Source organism: Amblyomma maculatum, chromosome 2, assembly GCF_055883805.1.
Source record: "Amblyomma maculatum isolate TAMU_Amacu chromosome 2, ASM5588380v1, whole genome shotgun sequence".
Classification (NCBI taxonomy): domain Eukaryota; kingdom Metazoa; phylum Arthropoda; class Arachnida; order Ixodida; family Ixodidae; genus Amblyomma; species Amblyomma maculatum.
Window position 1 is genome coordinate 54,800,177 of NC_139345.1, and position 19,742 is coordinate 54,819,918.

Below are 19,742 nucleotides of genomic sequence, written 5' to 3' on the forward strand. Positions count from 1 at the left end.
TCTGATGCGCGTACAAGAAGAGAGTGAGAAGTTTGGGCTTAAACTGAACATTAAAAAGACGAAGATCATGGCGTCTTGCCCTATCAAGTCCTGGAGCATCAATGGACAAGAAGTGGAAGCTGTGACAGATTTTCTGTTCTTGGGCGCCAAGATTACCTCGGAAGGAGACTGCAGCCATGAAATTAGGAGACGCCTGCTTCTGGGAAAGAGAGCAATGGTTAGCCTTGACCGCCTATAGTAAAGAGCAGAGACATTAGTCTGCCAACCAAGATCCGTATAACCCGTGCTATGGTCTTTCCAGTTGTGATGTATGGATGCGAGAGTTGGACTGTGAAAAAGGCTGACCGCCGAAGAATTGACGCGTTTGAATTGTGGTACTGGCGAAGACTCTTAAGAGTTCCTTGGACTGCCAGAAGATCAAATCAGTTGATATTGTCAACCATAAACCCTGACTGCTCATTGGAGGGTCAAATTCTAAAGTTAAAGCTCAGCTACTTTGGTCATCTGATGAGAAGAGAGGAGTCGCTGGAGAAAGATTTGATGTTGGGAAAGGTTGAGGGTCGCCGGAGAAGGGGTAGGCAGCGAACGCGATGGTTAGATGGCATTCTCGAGGCATTGCAGATGAAGCTATGTGATGTTAAGAAGATAGTGAGAGACCGGAAAGCGTGGCGTGACATGATCCATAGGGTCACGAAGAGTCGGACACGACTGAACGCCTGAACTGAACTGATATACTGGTTATGTATTGTATTGGTTATGGTTATGTGTTGTACACGCCGTTCATTTAACTGTGTGTCCATCGAGAAGTGAGACAGATACACTGCGCCTTCCCTTCGCCCCAAAACCAAACCTATTAAAGCGGTTTAATACTTTGTCAAATTATGTGCCAGTCGTTCGCGTCTACTCTTAAGGCGAGACTTAATCGTCTTCGATTTTTTTTTTTTTTTTTAAAACATAAATTCCCGGGACTATGCGGGCTTGGCACGCTTTGACCGAAGCGCTCCACTCATTTTCGCATTGATAATTCCACGCGCGGCAAGTAAGTTTCCGTGATTGAAAGTTGTGCACCCTGAACATTGCCGAAATATAGGCTAAACAAACAAAAGGGCCGGTCTTGCTCACTCCGCACGTAAGCGTGGAGAACGCTCCATTGATTTCCTTCTGTGATGGGCTGTATGTATAGAGCACTGCACGGGCTCGGGCCGGCCTGAAAGTCCGAGTCCGGCCCGGCCCGCGGGTCGGGCTTAAAAATGGCTGTTCTGCCCGGGGAAGTCCGGGCTCAGGATTGAAGTTGCGGGCCCGGGCTTTGAAGTGGCGGGCTCAGGACGGGCTGGCACTAGCTGTGTACGGATCCTTTCGGAATAAAGAAATCCGGGTGCTAAAATTGTTTCAGTAGTTTATGAATAAATCACTACTGGTATAATTTACGCCGAATGAGAGAAACCTCATTTGTAGACCCAGTTTAATCAGCGCCGCTCGGAGGTTTGTAAAGCTAACTGCGTATGCGCACGCCTGGCGGCGTTAGACGACACCAATAAAAACGTTAAAAAAGAAAGCACGAAAATCAGCAGCGCTCTAAACTAGAGTGCAGCTCACATATAGAGCGCTGCATGCAACGCATGACACACGTCTCGTTTGCACGAGCACGCGCCACAACACCATGTAAACTGAGGCTCTGTATCATCTCGTTTCTTTTTTTCGTTTTTTTTTTTGTTTTTGTTTTTTTTAGGTTGTCGCTATCGACTGGATATTTTGAGAAGAGCCTCTGTTTGCCGTACAATAGAAGCTTGCATTAAATAGCAAAACATTGGAAGTGCTGGGCGAACATGAAGGACAGGTTGTAACCACAGATCCGGACCATGAAAGGGAAATAACATAAGATTAGGATGGAGCGCATTTGGCAAGAACTCGCACATTATGACATAGCAGCTTACCGGTATTGCTCAAGAGGAAAGTATACAAATGTTACGTCTTACCTTTACTTACTAATCGACCTGAAATGGACAGGCTATCGAAAAGGGTTCTACTTCAGCTGAGGACAACGCAGACAACTATGGAACGAAAAATGGTATTCGTATAACGTAAAGAGATAGAATAGTTGGTCAGGGAAATAACACGAGTTAACATCCTAGTGGAAATCAAGAAGAAATGGGCATGGGCAGGACATGTAGTGCGAAGAGAGGATAACCGGTGGTCGCGAAGGAGAACAAAATGGATTCCAAGGGAAGGAAAGCGTAGCAAGGGGAGGTAGAAAGTTATGTGGGCGGATGAGGTTAAGACGATCGCAAGGGTCAAATGGATGCAGCTAGCACAAAACCGGGTTAGTTGGAGTAATATGGAAGACCCTTCAGTACGTGTAATCCGACTGACGATGATGATGATGAGCCCCCCCCCCTCTCTCTCTCTCTCTCTCTCTCTCTATATATATATATATATATATATATATATATATATATATATATATATATATGTATGTATATATATTCGCGTATTCAAACACATTTATATACACAGTAAACAGGTGTTTTGCTTTTCTTCTCCAAAAAGATTAGACAATTCGGCTATGAATTCTTCCCAAGAGATTTTTGCACAAAAATATTAACATTTTTACTCTTCCCGCCATTTCCCACGCAGGCTCGCAATTGCAGGGGCAGTCTCTTAGTGTGTGATTAGGCAAATAACTTGTCCTATAGAGCCAATTGCTGATAAGAAGCCACATCTAATATGCGTGTAATTCATACGTCTTAAACTTAGATTGAGCACGCGACAGCTTTAAATAATGCCGAACACTTCTTTCTCTAGCCGTTATGCTTTAATTTTGCACTTCTTTGCTGAAAATATATTGTAAGATTTTCCTCTCATCTTGATTTGTTCTTGTGTACCATTTAAGCAGTATTATTTGTTAATTTAAGACGACAATCATTCTTGTTCAGTGTGCAGTGGGAAAGTACATACGTATAGTGGTAAATTGAAAATTTTCGCATGAAATACTATTATTACTAAAGGGGGAATAGTCGGGAACATTGCACAATATTGATTCTACAATTCAGATAAAAGAGAGGAGAATCATTCACGGCTGTTTGCACGTATACAATATTTTCGATCAGTTTGTTACAATCTCGTGCTGTTTAGACAAAAAACGAATACTTCATGCAATCTTTTGAAAATCTTTGTTCTATTACAGGCTTGAAATTCTTGTTGCGGGCTATTTATGATGTGCACTGTTACATACGTTACTTGTGAATGAGGACTCAATAGAAAAGTTAAACGTTTATTGTTACGCCCTAACTGTAAATTTTAAGGTGTTTGAAGGCTCTGGCTTCAAACGGTGGGCCCAAGCCGGGCCTGGGCCGGAAAATCAGGCCCGTGCAGTGCTTTAATATGTAGCCGTAAAATTAGGTTACGTGGAACGATTTGCTTAGTACGCTTTGAACGTTGACTCGCCCCTTTCATGGGCAATCTGACAGAATATATATAAAATGTGTGATTGGCATACATCTGTATCGCTTTATTTGCTTTTTGTGAATTTTGCCCTGTTTTCTTTTTTTACTGCGACATATCTTTAACGGGCTCTGTGACGCCCTTCTTTCTGATCTTACTTTATTACGTGGAGGTCCACGCAGAGAGAGCGAAAAAGAGGCACAGGTATGAAGACAAAAGAAAACTGGCTTAATTATTAATCTGACTGTCTGGGCAACTGGAACCGGTGCGCCTTATTCAAGGGTGCCGAGATTCGAATGACAAGTGGTCGGCGCCCGCTTGGGTGATGATTCCCACGTGGGAGGCTGAGTTGTTCCGCTGCAGTAGTGGCCAATGCGAGACGCTGGAACAGAGTGTCTGCGCAACTAGGCTTCGTCCAGGTTTTTATCCTCCTTCGCTTCGGTGTAGAAAGGTTTCGACACATTGCTGGATCTCTCCAGAGGAGATTTCTCCTTCTACTGCGAAGCGCATTGCGGGGCATATATACGTCTCATGCTGCCCCATGTTGCTCCTTTCATTTCTCCTCTCATTCGAGAGCCGTCGTCCTACTCACCCCGGCATCAGACAACTTGGATTTGTTAACTTGGAAGTGCTTCCGCCTCAGAAGCAAAGTGGACTTCCAGATATGACATGCAGTTTCTCTTTCCTTATATAGTTGGCATGCGGATCTTTCAAAGTGGATATGTCTTCCTCGCGCAGGCCAACGAGAAACATGTGATATAGCAGTGTCCCTCGGCGGCCGTGGAATATGGAGGGTCCTGCTGACACGCGGACACTACTGGTCTGGCTGCTGTCTCACACATGCGCATACTGAAAGTTAAAACTGTCACAACCCAGTTGTCCAAAACTTCCTACGTAGGCACTGTGAGCGAAAAGTCACGAGCATGCATGCCCCTTGCAGGCGTAGTAGTTGACAGGAGAAATGGCCGGGCATTGATCGGTAGGAGGTTTATGTGTCGTCACGTGACCACATGACGTGGCCGAGTTAGCAGGAGCTCCCAGCTACATACTCCTTTCAGACGGGACAACATTGATACCTCGTCAGAGACGGTACTTCTATACCCTAAACACGAATAAGCCTATAAGGGAGTAAAACGGGAGTAGCATGTCCTTAGCAAACTCTCTTGTAGGGGCATGGTATTTTCTGGTATTTTCTCCAAGCCCTCAGGTAGATTTCACCACTAACTGTACCAGAGTTTTGACGTTAGCAATTAGAGGACACACAAGACTCATTTAACACCTTCCTAACTGCCACAAATTCGCATATTCTCATGTCAGATTTGGCTTCCATATGTCTTGTGATGAAAATCTGCCCCTGAAGTTGGGCAGGATACCCCGACTTTAATATGGAGTGCGTTAGAGGGCAAACTACTCCCTTTTTGCTCCCTTAAATGCTAATTCGCGTTTAGAGTCTACGCAGGCACTCTCGTACGGCTTAGTTAAAGGGGGGATTTATAGCAAAGTCGGACGATCTGCATGTAATGAGTATGTGTGCTAATAAGAAAAAAGGCACAAATTAAGAGATGAGTGATCATCATCATCTGCCGGGCTACACCCACTGCATGGCAAAGGCCTCTCCCATGTCCCTTCAACCAACTCGGTCCTGTGCCAGCTGCATCCACTTGATCCTTGCAAACTTTGTAACCTCATTCATACCTTCTGTCACTCCCTGCTACGCTTGACTTCCCTTGAATGCCCTCCGTTGCTCTTAACGACCACCTGTTTATCTTGATCTCCGATTAACTGCCCTGTCCATGCCAATTTTTCTCCCTTCAGTTCGACTAGAAAGTGAGTAACAGTTTGTTCTACGAACTACAGTGCAACACACACTCTTAAAAAAAAGGTAGTTGTGGTTACTAACTTTTAGGGTAGTAACTGCTTGTCACATATGTTACTAACTAGTTAGTAAGTGCAGGTTAGTATCTGCTAGGTAGTAGCATATACTACCTCTAGAAGGTAGTAATCAGAACTACCTCCAGCAAATTTTACTACTTCTAGATGTAGTACCAGCAACTACATTTAGTAAACTTTACTACCTATAGAAGGTAGTAATCAGAACTACCTCCAGCAAATTTTACTACTTCTAGATGTAGTACCAGCAACTACATTTAGTAAACTTTACTACCTATAGAAGGTAGTAAGAACAACTACCTTTACTAGTATTCACTACCACTGCAGGTAGTAAGAGTATCTACCTACAGCAAAACCTACTACCTATAGGAGGTAGTAAGAGGAACTACCTTTAGCAAAATACACTACCTAAGAGGTAGTAATAGCAGCTACCTAAATCAACATATACTAACTCTGTAAATAGTAACAGTCACTACTTTTAGCAATATGCACCACCTACAGAAGGCTGTAACAGTAATAAACTGTAGTAAAAATACTACACATTTAACAAACTCCTCTGCTTTGTTGCTATAACCACTAACCTGAACACTGGATTACATAAGATGGAAGCACTCAAGCAGTGGTCATACATGGCTTCCGAAAAAACAAACAAATTGAACACAAGTGTGGCTAAGAAGATGAGACTTTATTTCTCATTATTCAGTTCAAGCATTCAACTTTCTAAACAAACAAACAGTTGCACGCATCACAAGTGGTGAAAAGGAGATTGCCTGAAGATGAGAAAAATACTCAAAAAGAAAGCAGGTACTTTTGTTCTGTTTTGGTTATAACTTATCACACATTCATATGAGACAGTGTATTTACACCAGAGTTGAGTGTGTTGAACTTGAAACCTTTATAGGAGGTTAAGGTATTGAAGGCTTGTAGAGCCTGGTGTGTCTTTGAGCACCTTTAGCAATAATGATGACAACTGATAGAAGGAATAACATACAAGAACTATCAGGATATGTATATGGAAGTTGCTTTACAACAATAATTTAACCAGACATGTACAATAAAAATCACAACTAAAAGAGGGTTTTTTGGCTGAGAAGAATGGAAGTACCAGCTCATACACTGCCTAGCCTTCTGCCTTGGCTGCTTCTAGCAATACCTCAGGTATGAGGAAATTTTGTGCTCATTATTTGGCCATTAATATCCCGCATATGTATTGAATACTTGTCGGAGCCATAGTTAAAACTGGTCAACTGTCCGCTCTATGGCAACTAAATGAAACAGATGTTAGATCTTCCTGAAGCACTATAAAAGGATATTAGCAACAGCTATCATAAGGGACTGTCAGTCACAAAAGAATATGTCAAAATTGCTGCAAAGAGAATGTGTTGCTTATATCAAACTGACCTACTAATACACAATAAATTGAAACAGCACATCAGCAATTCCTACTCAGACTCAAAACTGGTTTAGTTTGGTTTGTGGGGCTTAATGTTCCAAAGCGACTCAGGCTATGAGACACCATAGTGAAGGACTGCAAAAATGTCGACCACCTGGGTTTTTTATTGTGCACTAAACATCGCACAGCCCACGGGCACCTTGCTTTTCGCCTCCAAGAAAAGCGGCCGCCTAGACTCGAATTCGATCCTGCATTCTTGCGCATAGTCGAGCGTCGCAATCACTGCACCACCCCAGACTCAAAACTGCCTCCCAAAAATGCCCACTTGAAACATTCCTCACATCCTAAAATTATGCAACAGACAGCCAGCTTGTCACAATGCATATTACTAATTATAAAAGGATGCCTGTTAGGTGTAAATTGCTGGATAGACCTGCTAAATAAGACCAAGCTCATTAAGAATAACTGAAGGCTTTTAGAGTAGTGTTACATAATGCTGACTTTATTGATTACAATCATTAGGAAGGACCAATTTCCTCTTCCAATTTTGGTTCAAAGAAAGAAGTGCCAATAATTGCTTTGAAATAGCAGACTGAAATATTTGCACCAAGCTACTGTTTATATAAACTAGTTTTCCCACTGGCCTTAAATGATAAGTCGCACAATAAAAAGTGTGCCACATGCAGCTGTACCCCTTCAGCAGCCCAAGACGCATTCTGGAGAACAAAATCTCTTTTCGCTGGAGTGCTTTGTTGCTGAAACCACGCTCCGTTAATACTCTTTGTTACTGAAACCAGAAATTAAAAAATTAGCTAATGAGTTTCATTATATAATAAACTTCAGAAAACAAAGAAATACTCCAGACTAAGCTATACAAATCATGAGCTCTCATCTGATTTCAGTGGACTAGGCCACTCATTGTAAATCAAAGAGCATAGCGCCAGAACAAAAACGGGGATGACGTCAAGACAGGACAAGCACTAACTTTCAAATGAGCGTTTATTGCAGAAATCATCACATATATACACTTCACGATCAGCAGTGAATGAGAAAACACACAATTACTGTCGGACAGCCACATGCTAAGCCAAGAATTCAAGCTCTTCTTATGGCAGTGCAACAGACGCCTTGCTGACATATTTATCGCCTGTACGAGCTATCTCCAGTGCTTCTGTTATCTCCCTTGTCGGCTCGTTATGATCTCGATACATGATGATCGTCTTTTCGAACGGGATGACAAGGTGGTTCCGCATCACATCTTCTGCAGTGCGCAGCGAGATGGCCGTCTGTAGCAATGCTGTCAACTTTTTTATAGTGCTCCAGAAGACGTACGTTTAACATCAGCCAGCCTTGCCGACGTAGTGCTTTCCAGATGAAAGTGGAATTTTATAAAGAACCCCCCTCCTGCAGGGCACGTAAAGGTCTCTGTGTTTAATCGGACACTTAGGTTTCAGGGTTCGCATAGGACAGGTTTTTCTGCACAAACTGAGAAGCTTTTTTGGTGCAGTAAACAGGACGTTTACGCCTGAACATTGCCCCACCTTCCTTAAGTTATGAGAAACCTTATGCAGGTAGGGAATGACAACTACTCTTTCTTTATTCCTTCTTTCCTCCTCCTTTTTCTTCTCATCCGCTCGCTGTTCGTCACTCATGCGTGGCGCAAATTTCTTTCTGCGATGCAGTCTTTCAGCAACGGAAACAATGACGTGTTTAGGGTAGCTCGCCGCCTGCAAACGCGCCACCTGCATACTGACACTTTCATCCATGGCATGATCACATGACTTGCAGAGAGCTTTCTTTTTTTTTGTCTAACGCTCTCTGCAGGTCATGTGATCAAGCCATAGGTGAAAGTGTCAGTATGCAGGTGGTGAGCTACCCTAAACATGTTATGGTTTCCGTTGCTGAAAGCCTGCTTCGCAGAAAGAAATTTGCGGCACGCATGAGTGACGAACAGCGAGCGGATGAGAAGAAAAGGAGGAAAGAAGGAATAAAGAAAAAGTAGTTATCATTCCCTACCTGCATAAGGTTTCTCATAACTTAAGGAATGTGGGGCAATGTTCTGGCGTAAATGTCCTGTTTACTGCACCATGAATGCTTTTGAGTTTGTGCAGAAAAACCTGTCCTATGCAAACGCTGCAGGCTGGGTGTCCGATTAAACACAGATACCCTTACGTGTCCTGCAGGAGGGGGGTTGTTTATGAAATTCCACTTTCATGTGGAAGACACTATGTTGGTAAGACTGGCTGATGTTTAAACGTGCGTCTTCTGGGGCCCAATAAAAAGTTGGCAGCATTGCTACAGACTGCCATCTCGCTGCACACTGCAGAAGATGTGATGCGGAACCACCTTGTCATCCCGTTCGAAAAGACGATCATCATGTATCGAGATCGTAACGAGCCGACAAGGGAGATAACAGAAGCACTGGAGATAGCTCGTACAGGGGATAAATATGTCAGCAAGGCGTCTGTTGCACTGCCATAAGAAGAGCTTGAATTCTTGGCTTAGCATGTGGCTGTATGATAGTAATGGTTTGTTTTCTCATTCATTGCCGATCCCGAAGTGCATATATATGTGATCATTTCTGCAATAAACCCTCAGTTGAAAGCTAGTGCTTGTTCTGTCTTGTCGTCGTCTCCGTTCCTGTTCCCACGCTATGCTCTTTGATTTACAATGTCTAACCAACACGCCCAGTCTTATTCACTTCTAGGACACGGTCTTTTAAAAGCTTGATACCTTGCGACATCTTGGTGTATATTATATTGACTGGTGTGGACTGAACAGTGTTGATTAGAAAAGTTTTGCCTATAACTCGAGTGGGATAAATAAAAGGCCTTTTATAAGAATTGTATGCCTTCTTCCAGATTGTTTTCATGTATGTAATGGTCAGTGTAGAGGAAAAAAGTGCAGGCATATAGTCGACTATACATTTGCCATTTGCTAATCCTACACAGGTGACCACAAGCATCAATCAACTGTTATTGCTGATTTTTTTGCTCGATTGCAGTGTCAACAAATAGCTAACATTATATCTGTGCCCAGATATTGCCGAGTTGGGTGCCCTCCTAAAATTTAGGATGTGAAGCTTATTTCCAGAAATCTAACAGACCATCAAAATCTGGCTAGCATTAGTGCAGATCTGAAAGGCTGTTGTGGAGACCGGCTGAATAAAGCTAAATGTCACAAGGAAAAGCACAACATTGCTAGAAGAAAAATAAATGTGGAAACCAAAATGTTAAATGCACAGTCGGATCTATAATGATACAAACCACAACTCAGTGATAAAACCATTTGTTACATTTCACCTAATGACTCTTAGGAGATACCTTGCACATACTTCAGCACGTCACTGAATCATTCATGTATGGAGCCAAGTAACTATCACATCTTCCCTACAAAACTCATGGGATAATTTCAAATACAAGAGGCATGGTCTGCAGTATTTTCCAGGTACCTGTACATTTCAAACTCACGCAGTTAATAGTTGGTGAGATAAACATGCTGTGACATTTACAACCAACACAAAAACAATTTTCAGATACATCACATATGAAATGAGGTTTTGTTTTTGCTAACCACCACAATATAGATAGATTTGCTTCAGAATGATTTTTTTTTTCACTATTATTTTTGCATTAGCATTATTAAAAGAAATAATGCAGACAGACCAAGGCAGCTGTCCATTCATACTAGCATCGTTAGCAGTGTTTAGGGTATGACCTTAATCGTGCATCCCTGAACGTGTGATGGCTTGCAGAAGGGCGCTGCAGTATGCTTGCTGGCAGATGATTTAGTGCGTCCCTCATTTGTGCTGTGGTGTGCAGGTGAGCAGCAGGTAGGTTCCAGGCATTGGCCAGTCAAGTGCTCAGGTAACTGCATATATAAAGAGGGGAAAAAATCAACAAGTGAGACCAAGCACACAATTCCTTTCCCAGTAATGAAAACAGACAGTTATAAATTCAGTAGCTACGATCAATCAAGAGGATTCTGGGCAAGCAACTTTAACAAGACTGCTCACATCATGATAAAAAAATGCTAGACTTCAGCCTCAATACAATGTACTGTGTTTGCCAAAAGTAACCAGCCGGCATGGTTTACTTCTCGCTCGTATAGGAGAGACTTTACAGTTTCCCTAAAGATGAAAAGGTCATGAAAGGCAGTTAAGGCTTTTCCTTGCCTTCAAAGGTTTAGAATGGGAGGTGGCATAAGCACTTCACAATATGATGATAGGCAAACTTCGAAGCCTGGTTCCTAGAAAACATTTCTAACATCCCACAAGTCTCAAATGAGGCTATTTTTAATATTTTGTTTACTCCATGAATATGAGGCACACCTACCTTAACATTAGAAAATGGATAAGACAATTGGTGTTCTAAATGTGTATGAATGTTTCTGTTATGCATAAAATTAAAGCACATGAAACATTTTCCCAATTATGGCATGTTTGAACAGAGAAGGTTGCTTCAAAACTCAAAAGAAAAATTACCCCATCGCCCCGTAAATTCCTCCATAAATTGTATTAAGTTTCAGGAACTAGTCTCCTGGAGGAGATGAATAAAGAGTCTAAGTGAACGCATTGCATTATTCTGCTTCGAACAATGTTATCAAAAATGAAACATACGGCTTATCAAGCATCGTCACAACTCTTTGAATAAAGGTGCAAAATTAGCAAACAATGCCCATTTCTAAAATTTTAGGTTTATGTTAAGGCTGATACCTGCACTGTGAAGAGGCAGGATATGTGATTACATTATTATAAACAATTGCTGGTTTGTTACATAAGCAGAATGTAGCGGTATAGCCATTTGTGGGTGCAGGGCGTGAAGTGACGCCCATAGGAATGCACGTAAACTATTGGTTTGAAATTTCCAAGTCTCAGACTGCAACTATGGCACATATATGGCAATTTTCTTAATTTATCATAACTAGGTGCATTCTAGAGCAAAAAAAAAGGTTGTGTAAGATGTAATTTCAAAGCCAGTATTTTTAAATAACTCCAACAGGAACTTGTCCCATTTATTTCACACATCTACATTTTGTTCAAATTTCTTAAACAAGGCAACCTAATTTCCTCATCTTGTAGTACTTCTAATGGGCAAAACTGAACAGGAAATTAAGAAATAGTGTGGAAATGCCTGCTCTACGAAGAAATAAATAAATTTAACTAATGGGAGCAAAAAGATCCCCAACATGTATTTCATGAGAAATGCCTGTTACAAAAGGAAAGTAAATCAAGTATGCCCACAGGGGAAAGACAAAGCAACAATCTGGGTATGCGAAAGTCATCATTGATGCACTGTGAAATATATATATGTATATATATATATATATATATATATATATATATATATATATATATATATATATATATATATATATATATATATATATGTATATATATATATATATATATATATATATATATATATATATATATATATATATATATATATATATATATATATACTAAAAACTGTCCTTTACAACTGGATATCTAAGGGTGGTGCCACGAGCGGCTATCCACACCCATGGATAGTGGCACCGCCACAGCCTGCGTTTGTCACAGATCAGCCTTGGCTTACAATAGCATAATCATGTATGCTTTCTCTTTATGTTAAAGGTAGCAGGGTTAGCGCATTGGTAATATTCTGAAGAGCAGGGAGTCTTGTATGTTGATTTTGTGCCTTCACTTTACGCCCTTCTCTCAATGCTCGGAAAAAAGAAAAAAAAAGTTTCAGGTTTGATAACCTTACTGGAAACAATACAATGCAACATGTTTTCTAACATTCTTTCTCAACTTTTAGAAACTTGATCGTTAATTTTAAAAGTTAGGACTGAGGTTCTTTCCTTTAATTCCTGAATAAGACCACTATGTTGAAATGCACCGAATTTAGGACAGTGTTTAATGTGCTGCATTCTGTATATGCAAAAAAAAAAAGATATTCACAAACATTTCGCTATCAAGTGGTTATGCATTCTGCACAGGTGCGCCTTACAGTCACAGTGAAAAAAAAAATTAAAATGGCCTTGTTTCACACTTGTGGACATCTGAATTTTTTTTTCTAAGTGGTGACTTTCTCACAGTATCAGAAATATGCCTGACATTCTACACTCTCTCCCTTTTGCTCCAAGCACATAAAATATATTGATTGATCAGTGCCTGCATACCTCAATCCAAATTGATTTTAAAGTTGCAAAAAAAGTGCATGCACCGAAAAGCTGCTTATCCCAAGATGACAGTCACACTTCTCCTTCTGAAATACTAGCAATAGCACAAAACTAATTTCACTGCTGGTGTATTCAGTTATGTGTGTACAATATTAAGGCAGCCAAAAAACTGCGCAAATAAAGGCCTCTATGATCAAACTAGCTGCAAGCGCAGCGAACATGAAAGATATTAAGGAAGCAAAATGACTTTTTCATTTCTGGTTTGAAATTGTTTACTACTGCAGCATTTTAAAGCTTCCATCAAAAGCCACGACACAAAGTATCAACGAATGCAACTGCCCATTACTGCTAACTGCCCACCTGTGATGTGAACAACACTAAGATACGCACAATTCATAAAAAATACAAAAATCTTATTTAGTAATGAAAGCAATCACTCTTGTAATGCACATTTGACTACGTGTGGTCACTCAAATAATTCTTTCGAATCACCATCTACTGCTAAACACCTAACGGCTGAGTAGTACACGAGTTTGTACCTTGGCGTCAGCCGACCATGTTTTACAGAGAGGAATATTTTTTTTGTACTTTCACACAAGCACCAAGACTAAATGCAGCGAGCAATGTGAAACATGCGCAACACAGCAATAACCTGCTTTTTGCGCGCTGTTTCTACTCATCGCATTAATGCACCCACCTGTTAGAAAAAAAGGCGAGTTTAAAACAGACTAAAAAAATACTCATCTAAATGTTGAGAACCACAATGGTTATACTAAGAGATGAATAAATGGCAAAATAAAAGCTTATTCGTTCACTCACTTACCTCGAAAAGGATCACACAGGTCACAGCTCGTTTGGGGTACTGATCACATCTGTTAGAAAAACAAAGGGGAGGGATATGGAAAAGGAAACACTCAACGCACATTACAAGTTACAAAAAAAAACGAATAAAGAATAAGACAATAACAAAGATAACTTGATTAAAGTTTCATACTTTCTCTCGCACTTTCGCACATTTTCTTCGTAGAGCGTCAGCTCCAGTTGACGCCGCACTGCGCACTACTTCGCCTTTCTTCCAGCGCCCGCTCCCATTGACGACGCACTGCTGCTCTGAGTACCGTGATCGCGCACTCTCACACCAAAACGTGGACGCTTTATTCGCTGCGCACTAGGCCCATTCAAAAAGAAAAAAAAAGCACACCCGAAATAAGGCAAACACGGACGGCCCGGCGCCGCCACGTCGAAGGCACGCTGCAGGTGGGGGTTGTCGGTTTACATGTTCCCAGGCGCACTCACGGGACGGGACGCTCACGTGTGGTTCAAGGTTCACACCGCCGCAGCCAAGGCGGGAATTCCCGGCGCAATAATTCACCGCGCTAACAGATCCAATACACACCCGCCAAGATTATATCACGAGATATACGCCATAACATAACTTTTTCGCGGTAGGGTCGAACTTGCACATGAAAAGCGACAGCTTCCGAAGAGTTGTATTACGAAGAGACTTTGAGACCACACGCAACAATATTAAGAGCGCGTACCTCATCCAATAGCAACATTAAACAAACAATAATTTCAAGCAGCGTACTCACATTTTCAAGCAATCACGCCAGTCCATTTCCTTCGTCCGTGTTGAAGCCGGCGTTGCCACGGTACAGTGCAAGCGGTGTATGACAGTGAATCTATTTACCACTACTTCACGTAATTCAGAACATCTATCGAAGTGCACATGTCACACATCAATTCTGCAGCCCATTCAAAGAACCACAGCACAAAAAAAGCAGCACAACGCAAGGAAACAGCGTCCACAATCGCACCGCACGACCACAAACGCAGCATGATGACATCGCACCTCTCCGCCACTGATGACTTCGGATTGGTTCGGATTGACCTATCAACGGCTTTTGTGGCTTTTTTAACTGTCGCCTCCCTATACGAAGTTTCGGTTTCGGAAGCCAGTTTAGTTTCTTTCTTTCTTTCTTTCTTTCTTTCTTTCTTTCTTTCTTTCTTTCTTTCTTTCTTTCTTTCTTTTTATGAAAAGGCAGCGCACAGTTTGAGCCCAGGGCTCATTTATGTAACCCCCTCCCCTCTATAATGCCTTGGCGATTGAAGGTATGGCAAATAAATAAACAAAAATAAAATTGAGTAGCAATGTAATCAGGAGTATTGAATACTTCAATATTCCTATCGTATATAGTATCAGATATCTTGATCATGGTAGAAAACAGGTAAGGTACATTTACTACCCCTGCTTCCAGAGAGGTAGTAAAAAGGACTTTCAGTCAAAAAACGTAGTAACAGCAGGAGTTACTACCATGTTACTACCTAAGAAGGTCGTACAAATGTAGTAACGGTTAAAAAAGGTAGTAACGGCAGCCGTTACTACCTTTTTACTAACTTTTTTTCTAAGAGTGCACTTCCTGTCACTTAGCGTTTCATCTCATTTTTCGTTCTTACCTTGCTGCGCTGTCCTCAATTTAAACAGAACCCTTTTCGTTAGCATCCACGTTTCTGCCCCATAGGTGACGCATCTGTAATCCTTGCCGGCTTTCGTCTTTTGTGGGCCTCATCAACTTAAAATTCCCTACTACGACATCTTAGAGAGGTAGCAAATTTTATCGAATCGCGGAGGTGCGAAGCTATACGTTACAGCAAAAAGAAAAGGGGGAGGGGGACATGGCAGCTATAAGGAGGGCGTGCTTAGTGCTCGCATAAGAACACTTTGTGTGTATGTGCGTGTGTGTGCGTGCGTGCATCTTGGGAGGGGGTCATGCCAGTGCACGTTCAATAATCCCGGGTAGCCTGAGACGCTTTGGGGCGGTAAAGCCCATAAACCAAACCAGACAACTATGTGGCCCTGCAGCGGTGGTCACCTCTCGCACATTTCGTTGTCTTGCCGCAGCATGCGCCTTCTTTGTCTACTGCATGTAAGCGGCGACAAATGCATCGACCACAAGGCGGCACAGTATGTATGTAGTATATCTGAACACGAATCCACGAAAAAGTATTTTGAGCGTCAAAATTTGGGCTTGTCTGGATATAATTTACATGCACATTCTTGCCTTGACTACCGTCTCACTGTTTCTAATATTGCCATTGTTTTTCGTATTGCTATTCAAAATTCAGCATTAAAAATTTCCATAAATTATACCTCTGCACAGAGGTTTTTAAGGGGTTCTTCCCATGTCAATTGATAAATCGCGGAGAGCTCTCTCTCTCTCTTGCAAGTATGAAATTGCTTGTCAAAAATGCGCTTTCAGAGTACTTCATGGTTCTTATGTGACTAACAACTTATAAGTCCATTCAGGTATGTTTTTCCTAATCTAGTACATCTCGAAGAGCACGCTTGATTACTTTTCAACCAAATCAATATATGTGCCCATAAAGGACGGTTTTTCAGTTTGTGAGTTTCATAGGCCGGAAATTCAAACAGCTGGGAAAGGAGCCCGGTATACTTGCGTGCACTCCCAGAGAAAACAAGCAGTGTAGTAAACACGTTAAAGAAAAACCCCCTAAAGTCACTGAAACACCTGTATCGTTCCTGTAGCGATCTCGAAAAAAAAAAAAAATGGATTCGTTGCAGACCGCTGTGTATACACACTGTGAGTTTTTATTGTGCTGGAAGCACCATCGACGCTGGGCAGTGCATGATAGCACCTCGTACAAAGATCGAAGAGAAACTGTAGAGAAGGGAGATGCTAAAAACAAAAAAATTGACAGAATTGCATTTATTCACGGCTTGCAGTACCGGCGGAACCGAGAGCCGAATGCAATTTTTTTATTTCTTTCCCTTCGTTTTATCTCCCATTCACCTCTCGATATGGAATTGCGGGGCCTAGATGAGCATGCACTACTTATCAGGTAACCTATACGCACACTGCGGTCCTGTGTCAAACATTATCTCCATGTAAATTTAGTCCGGAACACATCAGATAATGGGCAAGCAGATTCAATAAAGAATTCTGCAACCACAAAAAGGAAGCAATGCTATCTAATCAGCGACGCAATGCAACTTAAAGATAAACTATATAGCAGCGTTTCGCGGCAGGCTAGTGTCTTTATATATATATATATATATATATATATATATATATATATATATATATATATATATATATATATATATATATATATATATATATATATATATATATATATATATATATATATATATACTGCGAAATGCTTGTCAATATGCAGCGACACTATCATTCCGTACGCTTCCGCGCGCATCTGAGTTCCTCGAAGTGTGCGCACGTTCTTTCAGCAATACTTAACGCAAGCAACCACAGCCTAAAATATGCGCAAGAAGAAAGAGCTTGCCGCTGCGGTTCATCAAAAGTACCGCGGCGCCTCTCAAACTTGTTTTCTACAGAAACGCCTGCTTCCCAATTTCTCTTCGTCCACCGGACTTCCTAGTCTGGAGTTATGGAACTGATATATGATCACTGAAAAGGGACAAGAAAAATGAGCCGAGTAAGAAAGCTACACACCTGCGAGACGTTTCCGAAACTTTCTTTTTATTCGTTCGGAGCCAAAGTGCGTCCTCGCAGCAACAGCTGTTCGTTCCCCTGCAGCGCGAGAGCTCCCAGCCAGGCCCGCACTGCTTGAAGAAAGCACGCCGCTCTCCAGTTTTCGCGGCTTCCAGAACGCGGCGCTGGTTTTACTGGCCGGCCGAGATGAGCGCGCGGCGAGATCAGAGGAGAGCAAGGAGAGAAGCCTAAACCGAAGCGCACACTCGGAAAAACATTGCCGGCCGCCGCCAATCCGCTCGGTCAAGCCTCAGCACTGCACTCCGGCGTGCCTCGGTCGTTGACAAGAGCCGTAACGCCCTTCGCGAAAGCGACGCCTTTTCTGGGTCTTTTAAACGCTCCCATTGGCTGAGCATTAAATCAACAAACTCCGCCTCAAACACAAAAGACACCGCTGTGTGACGTCACAACGGGGCGGACGCAGTGTGTAGCCGAGGCGGGGACCGGCTCCAGCTCCTCCCTTCCGCTCACCTCCGCTCGCCTACACTCGGCGGAGCGGCGTGGCCGGTTCGGGAAAACGGCTCGCTCAGTCGACGCGAGGTGCACGCATCGAGGCAGCGGCGCTGAAACGCGTCTCGCGCAAGCCGGACACGACGCCAACCACGGCAGTGACGCCTAAGCAACGCGGCAGCAGCGCTGGCGCTTCGGCAAACATGCCGAGGCCCGGCCGGTCGACGTACGGAGACCAGAAGCCGCCCTACTCGTACATCTCGCTCACGTTCATGGCCATCCAGAGCTCGCAAGAGAAGATGCTCACGCTCAGCGACATCTACAAGTTCATCATGGATCGTTTCCCCTACTACCGCAAGAACACGCAGCGGTGGCAGAATTCGCTCAGGCATAACCTGTCCTTCAACGACTGCTTCATCAAGATCCCACGCAGGCCCGACCGGCCGGGCAAGGGCAGCTACTGGGCACTGCACCCGGCCTGCGGCGACATGTTCGAGAATGGTTCGTTCCTGCGGCGCCGCAAGCGATTCAAGCTTCCGCGCCAGATCAAGGACGCCACGGCCGTGGCCCTGGCCGAGCTGAAGCACTACGAAACCGTCTCGCAGAATGCCATCCAGGAGCAGGCCAAAATGCGGCTAACGGCCCTTGCGGCTGCACCAAGCCACCTACAGGGACACCATGCCGACGCGCTGAGGCACGGTACCGTTCTGCCCACCTACGTGAAGCAGCCGTTCTCCATCGAAAACATCATCGCGCCGGATGGCAAGAACTTCAGCGGCGTGCTGCCTGCCAGTCCTCCGTACACGACGACGTCTCCGCACGCGCCGCCACACCTGCGATCCTTGCCGCCGTTCCCGTGTTCCCTGCCGTACGCTACCCAGGCGTCTTGGCACTCGACGTACTCAAGCCTGGTCGCCGCCGCCGCCGCTAGCCGGCAAGAACTCAACGGCCTTCTGTGCGGAGCCAAGGTGCCGCCCGGTCACTACCCTCTCGCCGGCGTTGTGCCTGTACCGTCGGGAACGGGGGTGCCGTTCTCGCTTCCGTCGCTACCACTGAAGCCACCCGCCTTGCTGCCGGCCTTCCAGTTTCCGGGCCTCACTCCCGAGCAGTCCCTCCTGACGGCGAGCGCGGCACACATGACGTCTCAGATGGCATCGGCAGCGGTGCCGCCGTCCTCGAGGGTGCCTCCTCCTCCTAGACCAGACTCGGCGTCGAGTGATGTATCTTGCAGGTCGCTGGACGTGGTGTCGGATGAAATGGCCAATGACCTTTGCTAGTGCCGTTCCCCTTCCTATGAACTCTGGTTCACAGCGTCGTCGTCACAAAGACATTATTTATAGGACGTGAGACGGCTGCCGTTGAAACGTGTGCAGCATCAAGTGGCGTGAATGTGTATATGTGAATGTGTGCTACAAGTGTGTGTAAATATTCCTCCTTGGCACCCTGACGCGAGGACCGGGCGCTTTGTATAAATGTACAGATCGTATGATGCGAATGTTGGACTAAGACGAAGCAGTGATGAAGATAGATGTGAAAGGAAAAGATATACCGCGGACCTGCAATCCTTCGATATAGTTCCTTATTTCTGACAATTCTCAAGGTAGGAAGCCGTACGCTCGCGGCGGGCTTCTACGACGGTGTATGAAGGAAAGAACGCGAGATTTCTCATCGCAGAGGCTTCAAGTCAGCGCTTATAGAAAGCAATTCGATGCCTGTCCGCATCGTTCTGTGCACCGGAAATCAACAAAAGTCGGAGCGGGCAAACAGCTCCAGTCCTCATCAAAGTTGCTGCACATCGATTCGATTCTTTCAGTTCCCTGTGTAAAGGCTGCACGAAGTGTCACTCTTCCTTCAAGATCAACCAAAACGTC

At 43.5% G+C, this 19,742-nt stretch overlaps 1 protein-coding gene and 1 long non-coding RNA gene across 2 annotated transcripts; one reads left to right on the forward strand and one right to left on the reverse strand.

Moving 5' to 3' along the window:
- Window positions 1-7,931: 7,931 nt before the first annotated feature.
- LOC146198674 (uncharacterized) lies at window positions 7,932-15,125 on the reverse strand. Its single transcript, XR_014705004.1, has 3 exons — window positions 14,482-15,125; window positions 13,713-13,761; window positions 7,932-10,594 (listed from the first exon to the last, which is right to left on the reverse strand). It is a non-coding gene; the product is annotated as an uncharacterized LOC146198674 (long non-coding RNA).
- Window positions 15,126-18,016: 2,891 nt separating this feature from the next.
- Window positions 18,017-19,523, forward strand: LOC146198675 (forkhead box protein B1-like). Its single transcript, XM_084592632.1, has one exon. It carries the CDS (start codon window positions 18,075-18,077, stop codon window positions 19,146-19,148), a length of 1,074 nt encoding a protein of 357 aa, XP_084448758.1. The 5' UTR covers window positions 18,017-18,074; the 3' UTR covers window positions 19,149-19,523.
- Window positions 19,524-19,742: the final 219 nt, after the last annotated feature.